Below are 19858 nucleotides of genomic sequence, written 5' to 3' on the forward strand. Positions count from 1 at the left end.
AGAATAGTAGAGGTCATCGATAAAACATTAGTCGCTAAGGAAGCATCTGTTCTGAATTAAAGTATTATAGTAGGGCAAGGAGCAGACAACTTGCAAAGTTACACAGTTCTTAGGAAAAACTAGAAAACAAAAGTTTTCTAATTCCCCTGTCCATAGCGATGCAGCTACTAAACCACTGAAACCATATTAACAGTATCCAATAAAACACCTTTGTTATTGCAGCAACTGATAACCAAGCAGAACTCAACTCGTTGAACTCACTATGGTGAACAAAATTTCAAGCGGCTATTAGAGGACAAATGAAGCGAGAGGAATATGGAGGTTGACATTTACTTTTAAGCAATTCGTTTCCTGGCAACCCTGCTAATCCTCTGCCTTTAATACTTTTAGCCATAGACCCTGAACAAGCATGCAGCAGATCTGGAGATTCTGACATTTTCAAATCTGAAAAAATTAGCTGCATGCTTGTTTTTGGTGTTATTCAGATACTAGTGCAGCAAAAAAGATCAGCAGGGCTGCCAGGCAACTGGTATTGTTTACAAGAAAATAAACATGGCAGCCTACATATTCTTCTCCCTTCAGTTGTCCTTCAAAGAGAACCAGAGATGAAGCACCCTCTTGTATTTTACCTTATAAATCAGTGGGAACATGACAGTAAACACCTAATCTGCTCTTTGTTTCATTGTTCTCTGTTTAATCTGACTGTTATCACCTCTGATAAGAATCCCCGACTGAGCACTCAGTCTAGTTTTGCTACGGAAAGATTATAGCTGAGTCTGTGTTCTCTGGTGTCTTTTCAAGCCCAAGCCTGCCCCCTTGTGGCTCTGCTATAATGACTCAGCTATAATTATTCCCTGCTAAGCCAGACTGAATGCTCAGTCCGGGATTCTTATCACAGCTGATAACAGACACTTTTAGCAGTGAGGATGAAACAGAGAGCATGGTAAGTGTTTTCTCTAATGTTCTTACTGATATATATGGTAAAATACACAAGGGTGCTTCGTCTCTGGTTCCCTTTAAAGCTTACTGCACATTGGACCACTCATGATTAGGCCTACACCTACTTATAAGACACCGTAGAGATACAAAAAACAACCAGTATGGTAGTGATATAGTGCATCCAAGAATGTCAGTTTTGCAAGGCACTTAAACTTAAAAACAAATCTCTAGATGCTTTACTGAACACGCACATCTCATTCCTGGTAACCAAATCTTAGCTTCTACAGTGTTTCTCAGCTACAGTCTTCAAGTACTTACAAATGTCCAGGTGGTGGACTCTTCACCAAGCACGGACTACAGTAAACATGAATCCAGGAACACTTATGGGCTTATTTATATCTGCGCGATGCAAAGGTCTCCAGGCATTTCTGACCATTAATGCACTTTGCAAATAAAATGAATTCAGTGGAGGATGTGATAAGTCCTGAGGCCATCTTTTATGTGGGAGGGGGCTGAGCTTAATCAAAGATTAAACCATCACAACCTTCAGTAACAAGAGATCAGGGAACAAAGGCTACCCAGTGTCTTCCAGTCCCACAGAAGAGCCATTGCAGCAACGCATGCTAAAAACACAGGATATACAGTTGTCCTTATATGTAACATGTTAATACATCTTTGGTATTATTACAGGCTTATGTATGATTCAACAAACTTCTCATCCTAGGGCAGCTAACTTTTTGTCATAAGCTAAGGGCTGGTTCACACGGGCGTCTGCTGAGCTTTTGCTTGGCATTGCGTTCAAACGCCAGCGTTTATTATTATTATTATTATTTAGTATTTATATAGCGCCGACATATTACGCAGCGCTGTACAGTGTATGTATATATATATATATATATATATATATATATATATATATATATATATATATATATATATATATATATATATATATATCTATCTTGTCACTAACTGTTCCTCAAAGGAGCTCACAATCTAATCCCTACCATTGCCATATGTCTATATTATGTAGTGTAAGTACTGTAGTCTAGGGCCAATTTTAGAGGGAGCCAATTAACTTATCTGTATGTTTTTGGAATGTGGGAGGAAACCGGAGTGCCCGGAGGAAACCCACGCAGACACAGAGAGAACATACAAACTTTGCAGATAGTGCCCTGGCTGGGATTCGAACCAGGGAACCAGCGCTGCAAGGCGAGAGCGCTAACCACTACGCCACCGTGCTGCCCACTGCGTTTAAAAGATAGCTTTTGAAAGCTTTTGAAAAGCGTTCAAGGCTAGCAGTTCTGGTCTCTGCTATTGTTTCCTCGCGTTTACTGCCTCTGAAAGCAGCATGTTGCTTTTGAGACTAGACGCAACGCTGGGATCTACTGTCAGGCTTTCATGAAAGCCTGCAAAAGCCAGCTCTAAACGCTGCCATTCACTTGCATGGGATGGCAGTAGATCCCAAAAAACGCTGCGTCTGAAACGCTGCGTTAAACGCCACAAAAACGCCCGTCTGAACCAGCCCTAAATGTGCCTTAAACTAGATGTGTGTTATCTGTTCAAAAATGTAATACTGTACCATGTTTTTCCCTGTGAAATGAAAATAAAGAATTTACAAAAAAAAAAGCAAAAACAAAAAAAAAACACAGGATAAAAAGAAGCTGCTACTTTAAAGTATTTCACAATCCATGGTTTGGCATATCAGAGCTGTATGGTAGCACACTAGGGGGCCTGCACAGTATAGTCAGAGCTGTAGGGTAGCACAGTAGGGGCCTGCACAGTATGGTCAGAGCTGTAGGGTAGCACCGTAGGGGCCTGCACAGTATGGTCAGAGCTGTAGGGTAGCACCGTAGGGGCCTGCACAGTATGGTCAGAGCTGTAGGGTAGCACCGTAGGGGCCTGCACAGTATGGTCAGAGCTGTAGGGTAGCACCGTAGGGGCCTGCACAGTATGGTCAGAGCTGTAGGGTAGCACCGTAGGGGCCTGCACAGTATGGTCAGAGATGTAGGGTAGCACAGTAGGGGCCTGCACAGTATAGTCAGAGCTGTAGGGTAGCACAGTAGGGGCCTGCACAGTATAGTCAGAGCTGTAGGGTAGCACAGTAGGGGCCTGCACAGTATAGTCAGAGCTGTAGGGTAGCACAGTAGGGGCCTGCACAGTATGGTCAGAGATGTAGGGTAGCACAGTAGGGGCCTGTACAGTATGGTCAGAGCTGTATGGTAGCACAGTAGGGGCCTGCACAGTATGGTCAGAGCTGTAGGGTAGCACAGTAGGGGCCTGCACAGTATGGTCAGAGCTGTAGGGTAGCACAGTAGGGGCCTGCACAGTATGGTCAGAGCTGTAGGGTAGCACAGTAGGGGCCTGCACAGTATGGTCAGAGCTGTAGGGTAGCACAGTAGGGGCCTGCACAGTATGGTCAGAACTGTAGGGTAGCACAGTAGGGGCCTGCACAGTATGGTCAGAGCTGTAGGGTAGCACAGTAGGGGCCTGCACAGTATGGTCAGAGCTGTAGGGTAGCACAGTAGGGGCCTGCACAGTATGGTCAGAGATGTAGGGTAGCACAGTAGGGGCCTGCACAGTATAGTCAGAGCTGTAGGGTAGCACAGTAGGGGCCTGCACAGTATGGTCAGAGCTGTAGGGTAGCACCGTAGGGGCCTGCACAGTATGATCAGAGCTGTAGGGTAGCACCGTAGGGGCCTGCACAGTATGGTCAGAGCTGTAGGGTAGCACCGTAGGGGCCTGCACAGTATGGTCAGAAATGTATGGTAGCACAGTAGGGGCCTGCACAGTATGGTCAGAGCTGTAGGATAGCACAGTAGGGGCCTGCACAGTATAGTCAGAGCTGTATGGTAGCACACGCACCATATGGTCAGAGCTGTATGGTTGCACAGTAGGGGCCTGCATAGTATGGTCAGAGCTCTATGGTAGCACAGTAGGGGCCTGAAAAAGTGAAACCAAGTAAAACTTCAGTTTTGGGAAGAAATTCCATAAATTGTAATGAAGATGTTTTTCCCCATAAAATATACCATGCTGTGCTTAATCTTTTAGATCAGAGAGAAAGTTTTAAGTTCAGTTGCATTGTAAGTGTGCCTTGGCTTTTACAGGAATAGCAAGAGAACTCTCTAAGATAAGGGCTATTCAGGAGAAGTCAGAGTCATATAGGGTAGTAGGCTATAACTGACGACAACAGAAGGTGTCTTTGAAGGAGCAAATAAGGTAGTTTGGGGTGAATTTGTGAATGTGATCAGCAGGTGAAACAAACTGCGAAGGGATTTGATGGCAAAGGACAGGAAGCTCATAAGTCTCCTCTATAATCTAATTTCCTCATTAATCTCTAGATACCATACCATCCAAAACCTTCCCTTCTCACATTAAACTCTCCAGTACTCTAGTTTTGTCACCTCCTATTGCTCTCAAATCCAGGACTTCTTATGTGTATTACCTCTCCTTCGGAACTCCTTAACAACTTGTCTGTCATCCTCCAAGCCTACAAACCTTCAAACTCCCTTTAAAACATATCTCTTCATAAGCTTAGCCAAATGTTGATGTCCACTGCCTCATCTGTTAACCCCTTCATCTCCTCACCAATTGTCTCCAACTCCTTACCCTCCAGATTGTAAACTCACAAAGGCAGGGAGCTTCCCAAAGTGTTTTCAGTTTCGGATTTATTTCATCAAATGAACATATATGGAATATTGTAGATGTTTTAAACTAAACATTATGTACAAATGTTCTGCTTGCGTTGCTGGATGTTCTGATTGTACTACAATCGGATTGTATTAGCACTGAACTACATATGTATCTATGCTCCTCACAATTGTCCGTTTTGTAGAGCGCCAAGGAAGATGTGGGTGATAACATTTTAATTTTATCCCAAATTGACTAAGCTGGTGAAGGGAATGGCAGAAGGGAAGCACTGAGAACGTGTGGTAATAGTGCGCAAGTCTCACAGTCATGCTAATGATTGAAAGGTCTATTTGGTGGAAGACTGGAGCGAAGTGTGTTGCAGTAGTCAATATGAGAGTATGAGGGCATGCAGCAAGACTTGGAGCAAGGGGTATATTTTTAGCAGTTATTGTGTCAATGGAATGGATACAGGGCAATGTTTATACTGGAACAAGCTTAACACATTATTAGCACTTGCTCAGCAGCTGTGAATAAAATGACTGGAAACGTATGCTGCATTGAACAGTTGGCAGCTGATTGGTCACATCTTCTGACCACTTTTATTTTACATACCTGCCCAGAGTGCAAAGAAAACAAATGCACCTGACCTGAGAAAAACACACATTTTGCTCTCAGGCAGTATAGAAGTCACAGCTAAGGAGACATCAACCATTTTGCAGTGATTATTAGACGGGAAGGGGTTGATCACCCCAATTATGACATTACCGAGGTGCAGCTAGCAGCTCCTCCTATAACCTTCGAGAAGCAGTCAGCAGCACCGTGTGAAAATCTTACTAATCCCTGCACTGTACGTGGTCTGCCAAGAGCAGTACTAGCATTTCACGCAAAAATAACTCCTCCTTGAAATAACAACATGAGCAGCCCTGGAAAATGGCACCAAGTCTGCTTACTGCTAAAAATCCTGCCCAGCACCTTCTATTTAAAAACCACAGCACTGAAGGCTTATCAGATATAAACAGAAGGATTTTCTATAGAGTACTCCTACAGTATAGAATTTTTACAGATATATGCTAATCCAAATGACAAGCTTGCCTGATTTGCATATTTATAATTGTCAGGTTTTACGTCTGCTCGCTTTAGCGCAAATTAATTAATGCTAATCGTTGGTGTAGAGACCTATCAGGCTGACACCTAGACCAACTAACCTAATTATTTATGTTCTAAGGACGGTAACCTATGGCAACCCATTAAGATTCATATATTTGTTGAAACCTGGATGCAGTCAGACCTGAAACCAATCCCCCCCCCCCCCCTTCCCAGTTAATGGTTACTGCATTTCACTATTATGATATATATCTGGCGCCAACATCTTCCGCAGCGCTGTACAGAGTATATAGTCATGTCATCATAGGTTTTGCATAGACTTATCAAATAAAAGCCAGCTACTGTCATGCAACACTGACTTATGGACATTTTGCTACGAAGTTGTAGCCAGATCCACAAGGAAAAATGTAATTACAGGTTATGTGCTATTTATAACTGAATCTATCTTTCCACCTGCTAATTTACTAATCTCCTAGGAAACCAAGGTAGACTGCTCTGCATGGCGCTGGAACCTGAGAAGCAAGGTAAGGGAGAGATGCCAGAGGGTGAAATGCTGCATGGAGGAGGATGGGGGTGGATTAAAGAAGTCCTCCATTAAACCCAGCTGCCAGACACTCAAGATTATGGCCAATACCTGCCATAACCTGTTTACAGGACACTAGAATGGCACAGGAAAGCTATTAAGCCAGCTTGTATACGTGAAGGATCAATAAGGATTTATCCCTCTTTTCATGAATCAAATTAACACTAGCAAATTTCCTGCTGGCAGTTTCTAAAAATAACCGCTGTATGACAATTCCAGTGAATTATCCGCATATACAAAGCATACCATGGAATAAGAGGCTTCCACAGCCCCAGATAAGATCAGGTTACTCCGCGTATTGAATCCTGATGTTTGCATTGACCAGCGCTACCACACACACTATTCCCAGGCTGCATGATGTCAGGAGTATTTTACTAGAAGTCAATGGACCTGCTGAGTATTCCTCTCAGTGACAAAAATGTCTGAGAAAAACAAAAATAATGAAAAATAGAAAAAAAATGTAGGACCCAGCTTTGGGCAGAACACAAAGAAAATACAACGAGCAGGTAAGGAAAAGCATCAAGAGCACATCTGTACACAGACACACACACACACCTTACACAGGCTGTGTAGGCACATGTACAATCTATGCTCTCAGGTATATTTAGCTCCACATGTAAACCAATGCCTCAGCTATCATCCGCAGCAGTAAACATGTCCCCTGCTATGAGTGGGGCACACACACACACGGCACTAACCTGTATGGAATACAACTGTGCTTTTCTGGTAGCTAGCAGGCAGGCGCAGGTTTCGGAGCAGCCCGCTCGCGGTCAGCCGCACACGCATGTTGGATAAGGAGAATTTGGGAGACCATAACATCTCTTCAGAGGAAGTGTAGGGAAATCCTGCGAGAAACTGCCTCCATGTACTGCTACGCTTGTATTTTTAGCTCACCACCAATGATCTGGAGCCAAGCAGAAGGAAGGCAGAGGGGAAAAAAAGCAATTGAAAAAAAGCCCAGTTCATTCCATCACTGTGATTGCCAGGCACTCGCATAACCCATCCAAGACAGCAGAAATCCACTATGCAAATCTGTCCGGCAGAACTCCCCCAACCAGATGTTGCAGAAACAAAGCGTGCCCTCAGACTGAGCCCTCCTCCCAGAGCCTGCGAAGACAAGCAGCAGCCTCTGTATTACATCACACCATGTTCATGCATAACAATCTATTATTCAGCCTGTTTAACCCTTCTTGCCGTCTGCAAAGCAGGGGGTTTAAAGAGCCACACTGGCGTGCGCACGCTTGGCTCCTGTGCGGTGACAGTAATCCTAGGGGGATAGCTGTACACAGATGGAAAACGATGCTGAGCCAAGACAATAGCACTAAGGAAACAAGTGTGCTGTGCTTGACAGTTGAGAGGCAGCGGTGGTGACAGGAAAGAGAAAACACCAGTTCTGCTGAGCACAGCCTCATCCAGCTCTGAGGTGTTCAGTCAAGTGATTAAAGACAGAAAGGTGGGAGGTGATGATCAAAGAGCAGCACAGCATCCAATCGCAGCTCAACCAGACAGGCATGGCGACAAGGACTTCAATAATCCTGCGGGCTGACTTATTTTTTTCCTGAAAGCAGGATGGGAGGAATCCAAAAACAAAATGGTGGCAGCAGCCCCTCGGGAGCCTTCCCTCTTACATATGCATGATTATGAGGAAGGACAATACTCAGAACAAAATGGATACAATGGGGGAATCTTTCAGCCCAATATGCTCTGGGCATTCACACATAAGCATAGTTATGGGAAGGCTGGATGTCGAGGAGCGGAACGCATCATTTTCCCATCTCTGATGAATGGTTTCCAGGGAACAGGGAATCATGGGATTAGGTGGGAAAATGAGTGTGGCTGCATTCAATCATCTGCTTACAATCCATTTGCCATGCAAACAGTGATGTATTCCTCCCTCTGGAGGACAATAAAATAGTAATATTGACTTATTTTTCAGGTAGTCCTATGTCATGAGGCTGATATCACATATATAGGTAGTGCTGGAGATTACGTTATGTTCCAGCGCACAGTCTGCTGCTGCCATGTGGAGAAGTGCCATTCTTTCTGGTGAATGGCAACACCGACTCCACTGGCCAGGAAAATTGTGGATGGCTGAACGTTCAGAACCACAACAGACATGGATGCATGGATGAGTTATATATAGATGTTGGGGACCTCCTACGCACCACAGTGAGCGCAGTGTGAAAGCGGTGTTAGGGCTCTTTTACACTAATGGTGGCCATACATGGTACAATAAAAACGTTTGATTATCCCGTTTATTCGATCTAAATGATCGAATCGAAGGAAAGTAGAAAATGTTTTTTTCGTTCAAGAAATTCTAACGATTATCACGTTTTTGAGAAAAATCAGATCGGACATGCTGGAAAAATCTTTATAGTCAATGTAACGGAATAATTGAACTAAATTATCTAATCGAAAAAAATGAATGATTGTACCATGTATGGCCACCATTAGGCGGGGAACTCCTGCTAATCAACAAGCTAGTTTGCACTTACCGTAATGCGTTTTTCGCATGTAGAATAAAAACCAGCATATTGAAGGATAATGCTGCACTGTGTGTTTTCTCTATCAATTACATTAGCTGCTGTGAAAACAACGTGCACTTTTTTCTGCATACAAACACACATGGTGTGCAGAAAACGCTTGAAGAAAAACGCTCACAGAAAACTGAAAGACAAGTGTGTCCCCTGCCTAAATGCGTTGGTATGTCTTGCTTGTGTCCCCCCAGAGTCGTTCATCGCAATGAAAGAAGCAGGATTCACTGCCACGACGAACGACTCTGGGGGGACACGCATGTCCCCGCCGGCTGCCAGTATTGTATATGCTGCCGGCTTATTTGTCATTCAATTCACTCACTTTTTAATATACATTTGGCCGCAGCGAACCGGCCACTTCATACACTATACATTCGGCGACACTAATTTTACGTGACGTCAAGTATTCATTTAATTAGCGCCATCTGCCGACAAGCGGTTACATTAACACTTTTGTGTTAATGTGAACTTTTAATGTAATTAGCGCCACCTGCCGGATGCGCCCGGCTAATGGAAAAGTACCAGATTTCCTATTAAAGTGACCGGAAATCGATAGGAAAGCAAATCGAACATGTTGGAAATAATCGATCTGACAGAAAAATCGGCCAGAAAATCTCAGTGTGTACCCAGCATTAGGCCCCTTTTACACTTAATCAGTTGGTATGCGTTAGTGTGCGTTAGTACGCGTTTTTTCCATAGCAGTGCATTGGGAAGAAGATTTCAGTTAATAGGTGCCATAGGAAAACATGGGACTTGATAATCAGTTTTCTTTCCGTTTTAACTGAGAGCAACTGATTAAGTGTAAAAGGGGCCTTAGGGTCCTTTTACACCATCTCAGTTACTGTCCGTTGTAACTGAAAGCACAACTGATCTGTAGTCCAGTATCCATGTTTCCCTATGGCCTTTTTCACACTATATGCTGAAAAAATTAATCTTTTTCACAAGGCACTGCTATAGAAAAATAAAATGCATTAAAATGCATCACATAGTAATGCATTAAAGGGAAGGTTCAAGCAAAATAAAAAAAAAATGAGCTTCACTTACCTGGGGCTTCTACCAGCCCCATGCAGCCATCCTGTGCCCTCGTAGTCGCTCACTGCTGCTCCAGTCCCCCGCTGGCAGCTTGCCTACCTCGGAGGTCGTGGACCGCATTGCGTACATTTTTACGCATTCCCGCTAGTGCAGGAAAATTAACACATACATTTTTACGCGTTACTGGTTCAATGCGTAAATTTTTCAATGCGGGAATGCGTAAAAATGTACGCAATGCGGCCCCCGACCTCCGAGGTCGGCAAAAACTAAACTAGCTGCTAGTGGGGGACTGGAGCAGTAGTGAGTGACCACGAGGGCACAGGATGGCTGTATGGGGCTGGTAGAAGCCCTAGGTAAGTGAAACTCATTTTGCCTGGACATTCCCTTTAAGTGTAAAAAGACCCTTACTCTATTAAATTATAAAACAAAAATAATTTGCTTCAATCACTTGAGGGTTAAAAGATACCACACTGCACATTAACCACCTCCCCCCACCCCCTCAACAAAAAAAATCCTGTATACAGTACTTTAATGAATCGAGGCCAAATAGTATTAAAGTGTGTGCGGTTAATGAAATCCGTGCGGGAAAACTCAGTGCACGGTATTTCACACTTCTGAGTGGTCATTCATAAAATTTTGTCAGTTGCGATAACAGAGCGGAGATCTCCCGCTCTAGGCTGGCGGTAGGCATGCGTAAACATAGGGAGTCCCTCCGTGCGCTGCTCTCTGTACTGCTGCTTGGGAGGTCTGTCCCATTCACTTGCACATATTCCGCATGGTTATCGCTACATCCCGAGGTAGCAGTAATCCCCGGCCGCATACAGCTTGCGGTAATTTTTATGAATGGGCATTTTGTTACTTTTATCGCTCTGCTCGCAAATGTCTGCTTTTCATGCGGAAACAGCCTTTATGAATACACATTTTGCTTAGTTGTCGGTAAAGTCATCGGTTTTCAGCATTTCCGCATGTGGGAATGCTTTATGAATCGAGGCCTTTGATGCAGCACAAAAACTGCCACAGATTGATGGAATAATTTCTGCCTTCTGCAGACATATGTCTGATCAATTTTACTCACCAAGCTATTAGAATAAAAAGTTGGTATAAACCACACTCCACACCAGCTGGGAAAAACTCAGTATACTGGTATATAACGCGGTGTATATAAAAATAAAAACAAAACCTCATGACTCTTCTTAATAGCTACCACAAATAGCACAAATGGTGCTTGCACGTTGCAGAAAGTCACAGATTGCAAAAAAGCAATACAGTTTGCAGTAAAAGATAAAGGGCATGAAATTATTGGTGACAAATTAGAAACAGTACAGAAAGATACCACAGGAACAATCAAACTGCTACTAAATATTATATATATATATATATATATATATATATATATATATATATATATATATATATATATATATATATATATATATATATATATATATATATATATATATATATATATATATATATATATATATATATATATATCACACACACACACACAATAGTACTTTTGATCACGTATCAAGGCCAGCAATTTATTTATGACTTCATAAAAACATAACTACATCTGAAATGGGAATACCAGGCATTCGGGCACAAGGAGCTCAAAGTGCTTTTCGGCCTCAGTAAGTCATGTGTTTATTTCTTAAAGGGCCAGGCACAATGTAATATGTGACAGTGGGTAAAGACAAGCCAAATCACAACGTTTATATCCTGCTTTTCTCCTGGCAGACTGAAAGTGCTTCAGAACTGCAGCCATTAGGGCCCGTTTCCACTAGCCGCCGTACGTCCTGTGAGACACGCAGCCGCACTTTCTTACTGTGCGAGTACGCAGCCAAATCCCGGAAGATGTGCTATAGGATTTGCTGCCTCCCGCATGAATAAAAATTTAGCAGTGTCGGCCGAATCACTAAGGGTTCTTTCACATCAGAGCTTGCGTTTGGAAACGCTAAAAGCATGCGTTTTGCTGTTTGAGTTTTGCATGCGTTTTCACTCTGTTACAGCACATAGGAAAACGCAGGTAAAGTTATTGTTTTTTGACTTTCAACTAACTGTGTGCATTGAAACGTTTTAAAACGCATGCTCTTGGAGCGTGGGTTTTACATTGATTTACATTGTTTATAAGCGTTGGACGATTAAAAGCTCCTGGGAGCGTGAAAACGCCGTACAAAAACGCAGCCTTAGATGTGAAAGGTAAAATGAAAGTTTATGGACTTTCATTTTACCTTGGAAAACGCAAACTATCGCCATTGTGTCAAAACATCCAAAACCAGCTCAGAGCCCTAAGGCAAGCGATTCGGACGTTGGCAGCATTACCCCTTTGGCAGAGCTTCCCCACGCCATTTGCCTGCGGGGAGACACTGCTGATTCAGCCCAATTTCCGCAGCAGTGGAAACGGGCCCTTAAGGGTGGGCTTCCCGGGCGACCAGGATCAGAATCATTAGGGAGCCATGCCTAACTACTCCTTACTTTTTTACGTACTAACTTGAGCCAGGATTTGAACCCTGGTCAAAGGCACAAACCCTGCATCAAAAGGCAACAGCCTTACTAGTACACTACCCAGCTGAACAGTTCAAGGGGATTACCGACATTCTATTATTGGCTTTATAATTCAAGGTTTGTTATGCTTTTGCCTGCGCTGCTTGTTCATCTCAGAATAATACCGTTCTTCCTAAGGCTCCTCTCACTGTTTGTGTTCCACCGCAATGGACAATATAATCACACTTCCATTATGCAATTATATGTCTATGGTACATTCCCACTGGCAAATCAGCGATGCGGTGGATTCAGTCAGGATAACGTACACCTTGCAATGTGTTTACATTTGTAGGAATGGGTTAGTGTTATTCTTCTCACCTGTTCAAGCGATCGGCAAGCACATGTATCCGGCATCAGGCAAACCCCGCCTGTGCCGGATACCGGGGACTTTACTGTATTAGCCCGACAATCTAAAAGCTGATCGAAGAAAAACCAGTTCCTAAGTAAGTCAGCATATAAAAGTATGTCTAAAATCCCAATGCCCAGGTATTCACTATGAACAGCTATATCTGAGGATTGTGATGTAGGTGGTAGCATAGCGAACAATACAGTCAAATAAGATGACCAGCATTGTGCAAGTAAGAATGGGGATGATTGTCAGAACTAGGCTAAAAGCATAGACCGAGAACAGCACATTGCTGCAAGCATGAAATACCACAGATTTGTAAAATACAAATAAAACCCATTCAGTAGCTTCAGATCTAAGTAAATCCTATTTACTCTGTACAGCTGGCTGCCAGTTGTATTCATGCTGCTACAAAGCTCTGTCACAGGATAACAATTGAAAGACTGTCACACCTCAACTCCAGCATGCTTGACCACACATAAATGCCAGGGTGCATTCTCAGCAGCAGCCCTGATTTACTACAGTGTGTAAAATAAGTGAACACACCCCGTCACACACAGCACCGTACCATGACTGCAAGGATGAACCAATCAGGCTGCAGCACTATGTGATTCACTTAATGCTACTGTAACATCCGAAGGTATGATGCATGTGCACGTGGGGACAGGGTGTGCACACAACTTCATTGTACGCTACAAGAAAACCAAACGCACTGCATACACATCTGCCAGCTATAGTGACTGTACACACAGATCACTGAGAAACATGCAGCATAACATGTGATGCCAGCTATAGTGACTGTACACACAGATCACTGAGAAACATGCAGCATAACATGTGATGCCAGCTATAGTGACTGTACACACAGATCACTAAATACAGCATGTCATGTAATCCCAGCTATAGAGCTATAGTGACTGTACACACAGATCACTGAGAAACATGAAGCATAACATGATCCCAGCTATAGTGATTGTACACACAGATCACTAAATACAGCAAAACATGTGACCCCAGCTATAGTGACTGTACACACAGATCACTGAGAAACATGAAGCATAACATGATCACAGCTATAGTGATTGTACACACAGATCACTAAATACAGCAAAACATGTGACCCCAGCTATAGTGACTGTACACACAGATCACTGAAAAACATTCAGCATAACATGTGATCCAGCCAATACATCGCTTCCCCTTGCCTCCTGGTGCTACAGGTGAGGTAAGTCAAATGGAAATCATTGCATAGTTGTGCCAGACATGTATGTATCATGCTAGTCTGTCCACATGCATAGGCATGGAGGTACATTATATTCATTTCAAAAATGTAAGATTCTAAAAGTGCAACTTCAGAGCAAATAAAACCGTTGATCTGTCAATCATGTTAATAATCAAGTCTGCACACTAGCATTGTGTTTCTGTGTGTGTTTTTGCATTGTGTTTTTGGAGCAGATTAGTACTACTTACCCCCAGACCCCCACATACTGTATCTGCAGTTCTGCACATTGCTGTCTCAGCATCTCATGAGCCACTAGCAGACACAGAGAAGGAGGAGCCAGCTCCAGCAGGAAGTACTGCCAACCAGTCACTCCCAGGACTGCATGCATTTCCAGAAAGCAACTCCAGTGGACATAAACTTTTTTAGAAAGGCACGGATGTGCTAATCATTTTGAATTGATGCTAATCTCATTTTACTTTTTTTATGCAATGTATGCAGCTCAGAACTAAACCCATCAAATTCAGTATCTGGTGATTTTGATTCATCCAATTTCTAGCTGCATAAATTTGTAAAAATCTACCAAAATATGCATCGGTCTAAAAACTCTTCGCATTTTATTAACAGTGTTTAGCTGTAGGGCCTGTTCAGATGAGTGCTGGCGTTTATCGCGCAGAATCCAATTCAGACGAATGAGAGCGTTCATCTCATAAGGCAATTTATCTTACCTTCTGTCTTAAACTACCTTAAGCACATAAACTCCGATACACTGGAATAGTTGAGGCGATCTCTGACAAAGACTAGCTGTATTCAGCTTTCCTGTATGACAATTATCCATTTGGAAAACCATTTTATTGTGCTGCTGATGTCACAGCATTCTCAGGCACCCTTTTTGCTGGCTGCAGCTATTCACTTCTGATCCTTTCCTGATTTTAGGGTATAAAACCGGAACAAATTTTTCATGCGCTTTTAAACCCTAAAAGCAGGAAAAAGACATACCGCAGAGAGGACTACAGCAGCCCCTGCACAGACTCCCCTCCCCTCGATTACCGCTCCCAGCAAATTTTTTCTTTTACTCCGAGCCTGACTCAGGGTTACCACCAAGGAGGTTAAGTCAACTAACAAGATGTTTACAATCTGATTTCTGTAATCTATATATCTAATCAGCAGTTGTAATATGGCATAGACGCAGTGCTGTACGCTATTACAATTGCCATCTACTTAAAAAAAAAAAAAAAAAAGGGGGATTACTGAAGCAAGCAAACAGCCTGTGTAAAAGGGCTCTAGGATGGTCTGAGGCCCGTTTCTACTAGCATGAAATTGCATGCATTTTCTGCATGCAGAGTCGCATTACAATACAAGTCAATGGGCCTGTTTCCACTACAAAAAAAAAAAAAAAATGCGCGCAGGGCTGTGCAGAAAAATTCTGCACACCAGAGCCATCAGAATTCGCACACCGCATGCATAGTGTGTAATTCGTATGTAATGTAATAGGAAAATCGCATGAGTTTTCGCCATGCAAATTTGCATAAAATTTCATGAAATAGTACGCAGGCACTGACATGGGTAAAATCGCATAGTTAGAAAATTATGCGAAAATGCAAGTGTTTTTGCGTTAAAATTTGCATCCGCATGCGAATTAGTTTAATGCATTTTCCGCAACGGAATCGCAATGCACTACTGAAAACGTAGATCGAGTCTCACTCCATAAACAGTTGGACACGAACACATTCTTAAAACGAAGCTTTAGTGATATTATGGTCTTGGGATAAGTACCCAAAACAGACCACAAACATTCTACTGGGTGCCTTTCTGTAATCTCATAGCGTCGCAATCTGATTTATATCAAAGGAGAGATGAAAGTTGGTGCGGCACTTGTCCCAAACACAGTAGGCAAGTGAAAGACGGACTAGATCGCACTGCTCTCCATCACTGCAGTATTTACAATCCGCTCCCAAACACGCTCCAGAATAATCCAAGAAGGAAGATTATTGCAATTTTTTTGAACACAAGACGCCAAAGACAATGGGCACCATCTGTAGTGAAGTGGTATTTATTGCACTTTACACATTACAGCATTCTAGCAGTCACAGCACTCTTACAGTGGAGCGTTAAAGGATACCCCAAGTGACATGATGAGACAGACGTGTATGTACGGTGCCTAGCACACAACTATCTATGCTGTGTTCCTTTTTTTCCTTTCTCTTTCTGAATGAGTTAAATATCAGGTATGTAAGTGGCTGCCTCAATCCAGACTCAGACAGGAAGTGACTACAGTGTGACCCTCACTGATAAGAAATTCCCCTTCTTATCTCTTTCTTGCTCTCAGAAGCAATTTTCTGCTAGGAAAGTGTTTTATAGTTGGAATTTCTTATTAGTGAAGGTCACACTGTAGGCACTTCCTATCTGAGTCAGGACTGAGTCAGCCACTTACATAACTGATACTTAACTCTTTCAAACAGAGGGGAAAAAAAAAAGGAACGTACACATGTCTATTTCATCATGTCATTTTGGGTATCCTTTAAAAGGGAGAAGGAGGTGGATGAGGGGGCACAGATCAGCAAACACAACGGGGGTTGTCCACAGACCTCAGGAATCACTCTGTTAATCTCGGGGAGTCACAGATCATCGTAGGAGGTCCATCAAGTCTCCAATCATAATCCAGTCCATACACAATCGATTCCGGACTCCTGGTGCTTTTTTGTCTGCTGTATAACCGCATACATTATTACAATAAATTCTGAAGATTATTCGCGCAAGGGTTGAGTCCGGAATCGATTGATTGTGTAGGGGCACAGATCAGACCATGTGACGGCCATCTCACATCACAGAGGGCACAGATCAGACCGTGTGACGGCCATCTCACATCACAGAGGGCACAGATCGGACCGTGTGACGGCCATCTCACATTACAGAGGGCACAGATGCGACGACCATCTCACATCAAAGAGGGCACAGAGCAGACCGTGTGACGGCCATCTCACATCAAAGAGGGCACAGAGTGGACCGTGTGACGGCCATCTCACATCACAGAGGATGCTTGCTCATGCAGAAAAATCTAGTAGTGATCTGATTGGACTAGAAAACATCCTACCTTATAAAAGCCCTGGGAACTGCGTCCGTGTCAGGCGTCGAGTGTGCAAGCACTAAACCGTGGCCACGTGCGCAGGTGAATGTGGGTGCAGGTGGATGGGAAGATCTTGGCATGCGTGAGCAGACATTTGCGTGGGACAGACGTGTCTGGCAGTCATCCTAGCGCCTGTTTTTGAAATGGGCCTAAATGACTAGTACCATATAACCCTTTTAAATAAATGGAATACAGGGAGCCTCGGATATGAAATGAAATACAAAAGCAATTTTATTCGTAGAAGCCGTGAATCACAACCCATACCCTCCCATTAAAACCATAAATAAAAAAGCTGATAGCCCCATATAGGACCAGGTCCTGGTCAATGCAAAAAGTGGAGTGCACTCCTTTATGGGACAACTAGTATGTCTGCAGTATATTATTTTCTTCAGGGCCCTCTAAGTTTTATTAGTCCCAAATAGGAGCAAAATTGTCACTTCCAGGTAATCTTCAGTCACCCCCCCTATGTCAGCAGTATTTCAGTACACTGAAGCCTCTATTACATTATTACACATCTCATTGCACACTGTTTAGTGTGCAACCCAGTATGTTGGAGTTGAGTGCATGACTGAAGTCGAGCATTGCCAAAACTCATGTGTCCTTGATCAAAAGCAGCAAGTGGTTGATGTGGCGGGTACTACCAGTACCTGTAACACTTAGGTTCCCTACATGCCAGTTCCGCATACAAACGTGGAGACTCCTGGGACCGCAGAACGCTGGTGCATTAATCATCCAAACGCTGGAAGGAGAGCGGAAGCTGCAGGGAGGGGGGGAGGGGACGACCACTCACGTGACAGTCTAACAACGCGTTTCACCTGTCACTGAGGTGTCATCAGACATGCTGTCATGGTTCCTCCTACTCAATTTATCATGGAAGTCAGAGGTCCATAATTAGTCTCTAAAAGGAACAGCGTCCATTAAAAACTATGCAGGTTTTATGATTCATGGAGATGCTATGTAACTCTTAATACACAAATCCACAAGCAGAAAAAAAACTTACCCAATACAGTTTCACGACTGGCATTTCTGGATAATGCGATTTTGTGCGACAACTTTAAAATGCATCTATGGGACCAGTAACTCTAATCATGTTTTTGACAAACTGCAAGTTTACTAGGTGATCATGATCTGTATGCTTCAGTAGTCACATATATACAACAAGCATGCAGCCAGTGTAGTCAGAACATTCATTCTATAGTCTGTAGTTGACTGGGATAAAATGTTAAAGGCAGCAAATCAGTAAAAACACGTAAGCATTTTTAAAAAGGAAGTTAGCGATGGTTGCTTTCACCTAATTTTCCATTAATAAGTAATCAGCTGAAAGTTCTGATTAAGGCTAATACCATCTGTTGGCTAAATCAGAAGATTAAAAGAGTAATCATTTTGTGTACCAGGCCGGATCCTGAAAGCACAACTTATATACATCTGCACAGCAGGAGGAAGCATACAGATTGCTTTGCCAATAGAGATCAATGCCATTAAGATGTCTAAGTCATCTCAAGATGGTTGCAAAGCATCTTGAAACCTCTAGACCATAGAAGGGACAGTTACATACAGGATACCCATTTCCTTGACTGACTTGCTGCCATTGTCCTGGTGCCTGAAGAAACCAGTATCACCATGGAGATTCAGTGTTTGTACACCAACATTGCTTTTGATGACGGAGTGGCAGAATGACTAAAATGCCTTTACGATCTGGATGCATTTGCTTTATTTTCAGTTTTAACTTTTTTTTTTTTTTTTTTTTTATAACTACAGGTTAACTTCACCATTTTCAAAACAAAATGTTACTCATCTCTGTATCTTTGGATCATCCAGAGGCTTCCCAAGTCCTCCTCCTGACCACCGACCTAGTGCTGAGCCCTCTGGAATGTTGTCGCTCCCATGCATGAAAGAGCATAGGACGCCTGGGGCAGTAGCATGGAGTTGCTCGGGTTCGGCAAAAAAACCTAAAACCCCCAAAGCCGCTTGGCTGCGTGCTACTGCGCAGGAGTGAGGTGTCCTGCACAGTGTGCTGCACTTGTTCACAGCCAGTAGCGCTGCCTTGCACACTCTTCTACAAGACCCTTGTCAGAGGTTTAGGGGCTCCCAGCACTGGATTGGAGGATGGAGACAAAGGGGATAGGTGAAGCCTCTGAATTATCCAGTGGCTTCCCTCTACTGAAGTACCAATTTGGGGCACTTTTTTCCCTTCAGGTTTAACTGTAAGGTTCACACTGACAGGTGACTTATTTGATGCATCGTTTTTTTGCCAGATCAGGCAGCAACCTAATGACTATAGTTTGCCTATACACAACACTGGCTAAATACCAGGAGGGCATAGGAGGGAAATTGATGAGAAAGGTGTATACAATCTCAGATTAAGGTTTATCACAGAAACTGGCATTAGATTAAAGCGGATCAGAGATGAAAAACTAACTATAACAAGTAACTTGTCTATATATCTTATCTAAAGTTTAGATGGTTTACACAGCAAATCTAGCTGCAAACAGTTTTAATAGAATATGATTATTTATTCCTGTGATACAATGACAGCTGCCATGTTTGTAAACATTACACAGAGGCAGGCTTATCTGTATCTTGAGCCATCAGCCTAATCCCCTCTCCTCCTCCCTCCTCCCCTCTGCCTCTGAAATCAATGACTAGTAACACCTCCCTCTCCTCCTGCCCAGACTGAGCTCCCATGAGCCCTTGCTACTGCCAAGGCTCTCTGAAACCTGTGGGCGTGGCTTTTTTAGTTTATAGGGAATTAGAGTATTAAAACAAAAACAAAAAAGTATTTGGCTTGAGGAATGCC

At 43.1% G+C, this 19858-nt stretch overlaps 1 protein-coding gene across 7 annotated transcripts in view; it reads right to left on the bottom strand.

Annotated features, from left to right (window-relative positions):
* MTUS1 (microtubule associated scaffold protein 1) overlaps positions 1 to 19858 on the bottom strand; it is a 388163-nt gene that overhangs the window by 125007 nt on the left and 243298 nt on the right. The window contains exon 1 of one of the 7 annotated variants that reach the window (XM_068278645.1): positions 6955 to 7658. The exons of the other annotated variants lie outside the window; for them this stretch is intronic. Within the exon in view, the coding sequence (XP_068134746.1) occupies positions 6955 to 7075 (121 nt within the window). The 5' untranslated portion in view covers positions 7076 to 7658. Of the gene's footprint in view, positions 1 to 6954; positions 7659 to 19858 lie in introns of those variants that run through there. 7 annotated transcript variants of the gene reach the window in all.

This window comes from Hyperolius riggenbachi, chromosome 1, assembly GCF_040937935.1.
Source record: "Hyperolius riggenbachi isolate aHypRig1 chromosome 1, aHypRig1.pri, whole genome shotgun sequence".
Lineage (NCBI taxonomy): Eukaryota > Metazoa > Chordata > Amphibia > Anura > Hyperoliidae > Hyperolius > Hyperolius riggenbachi.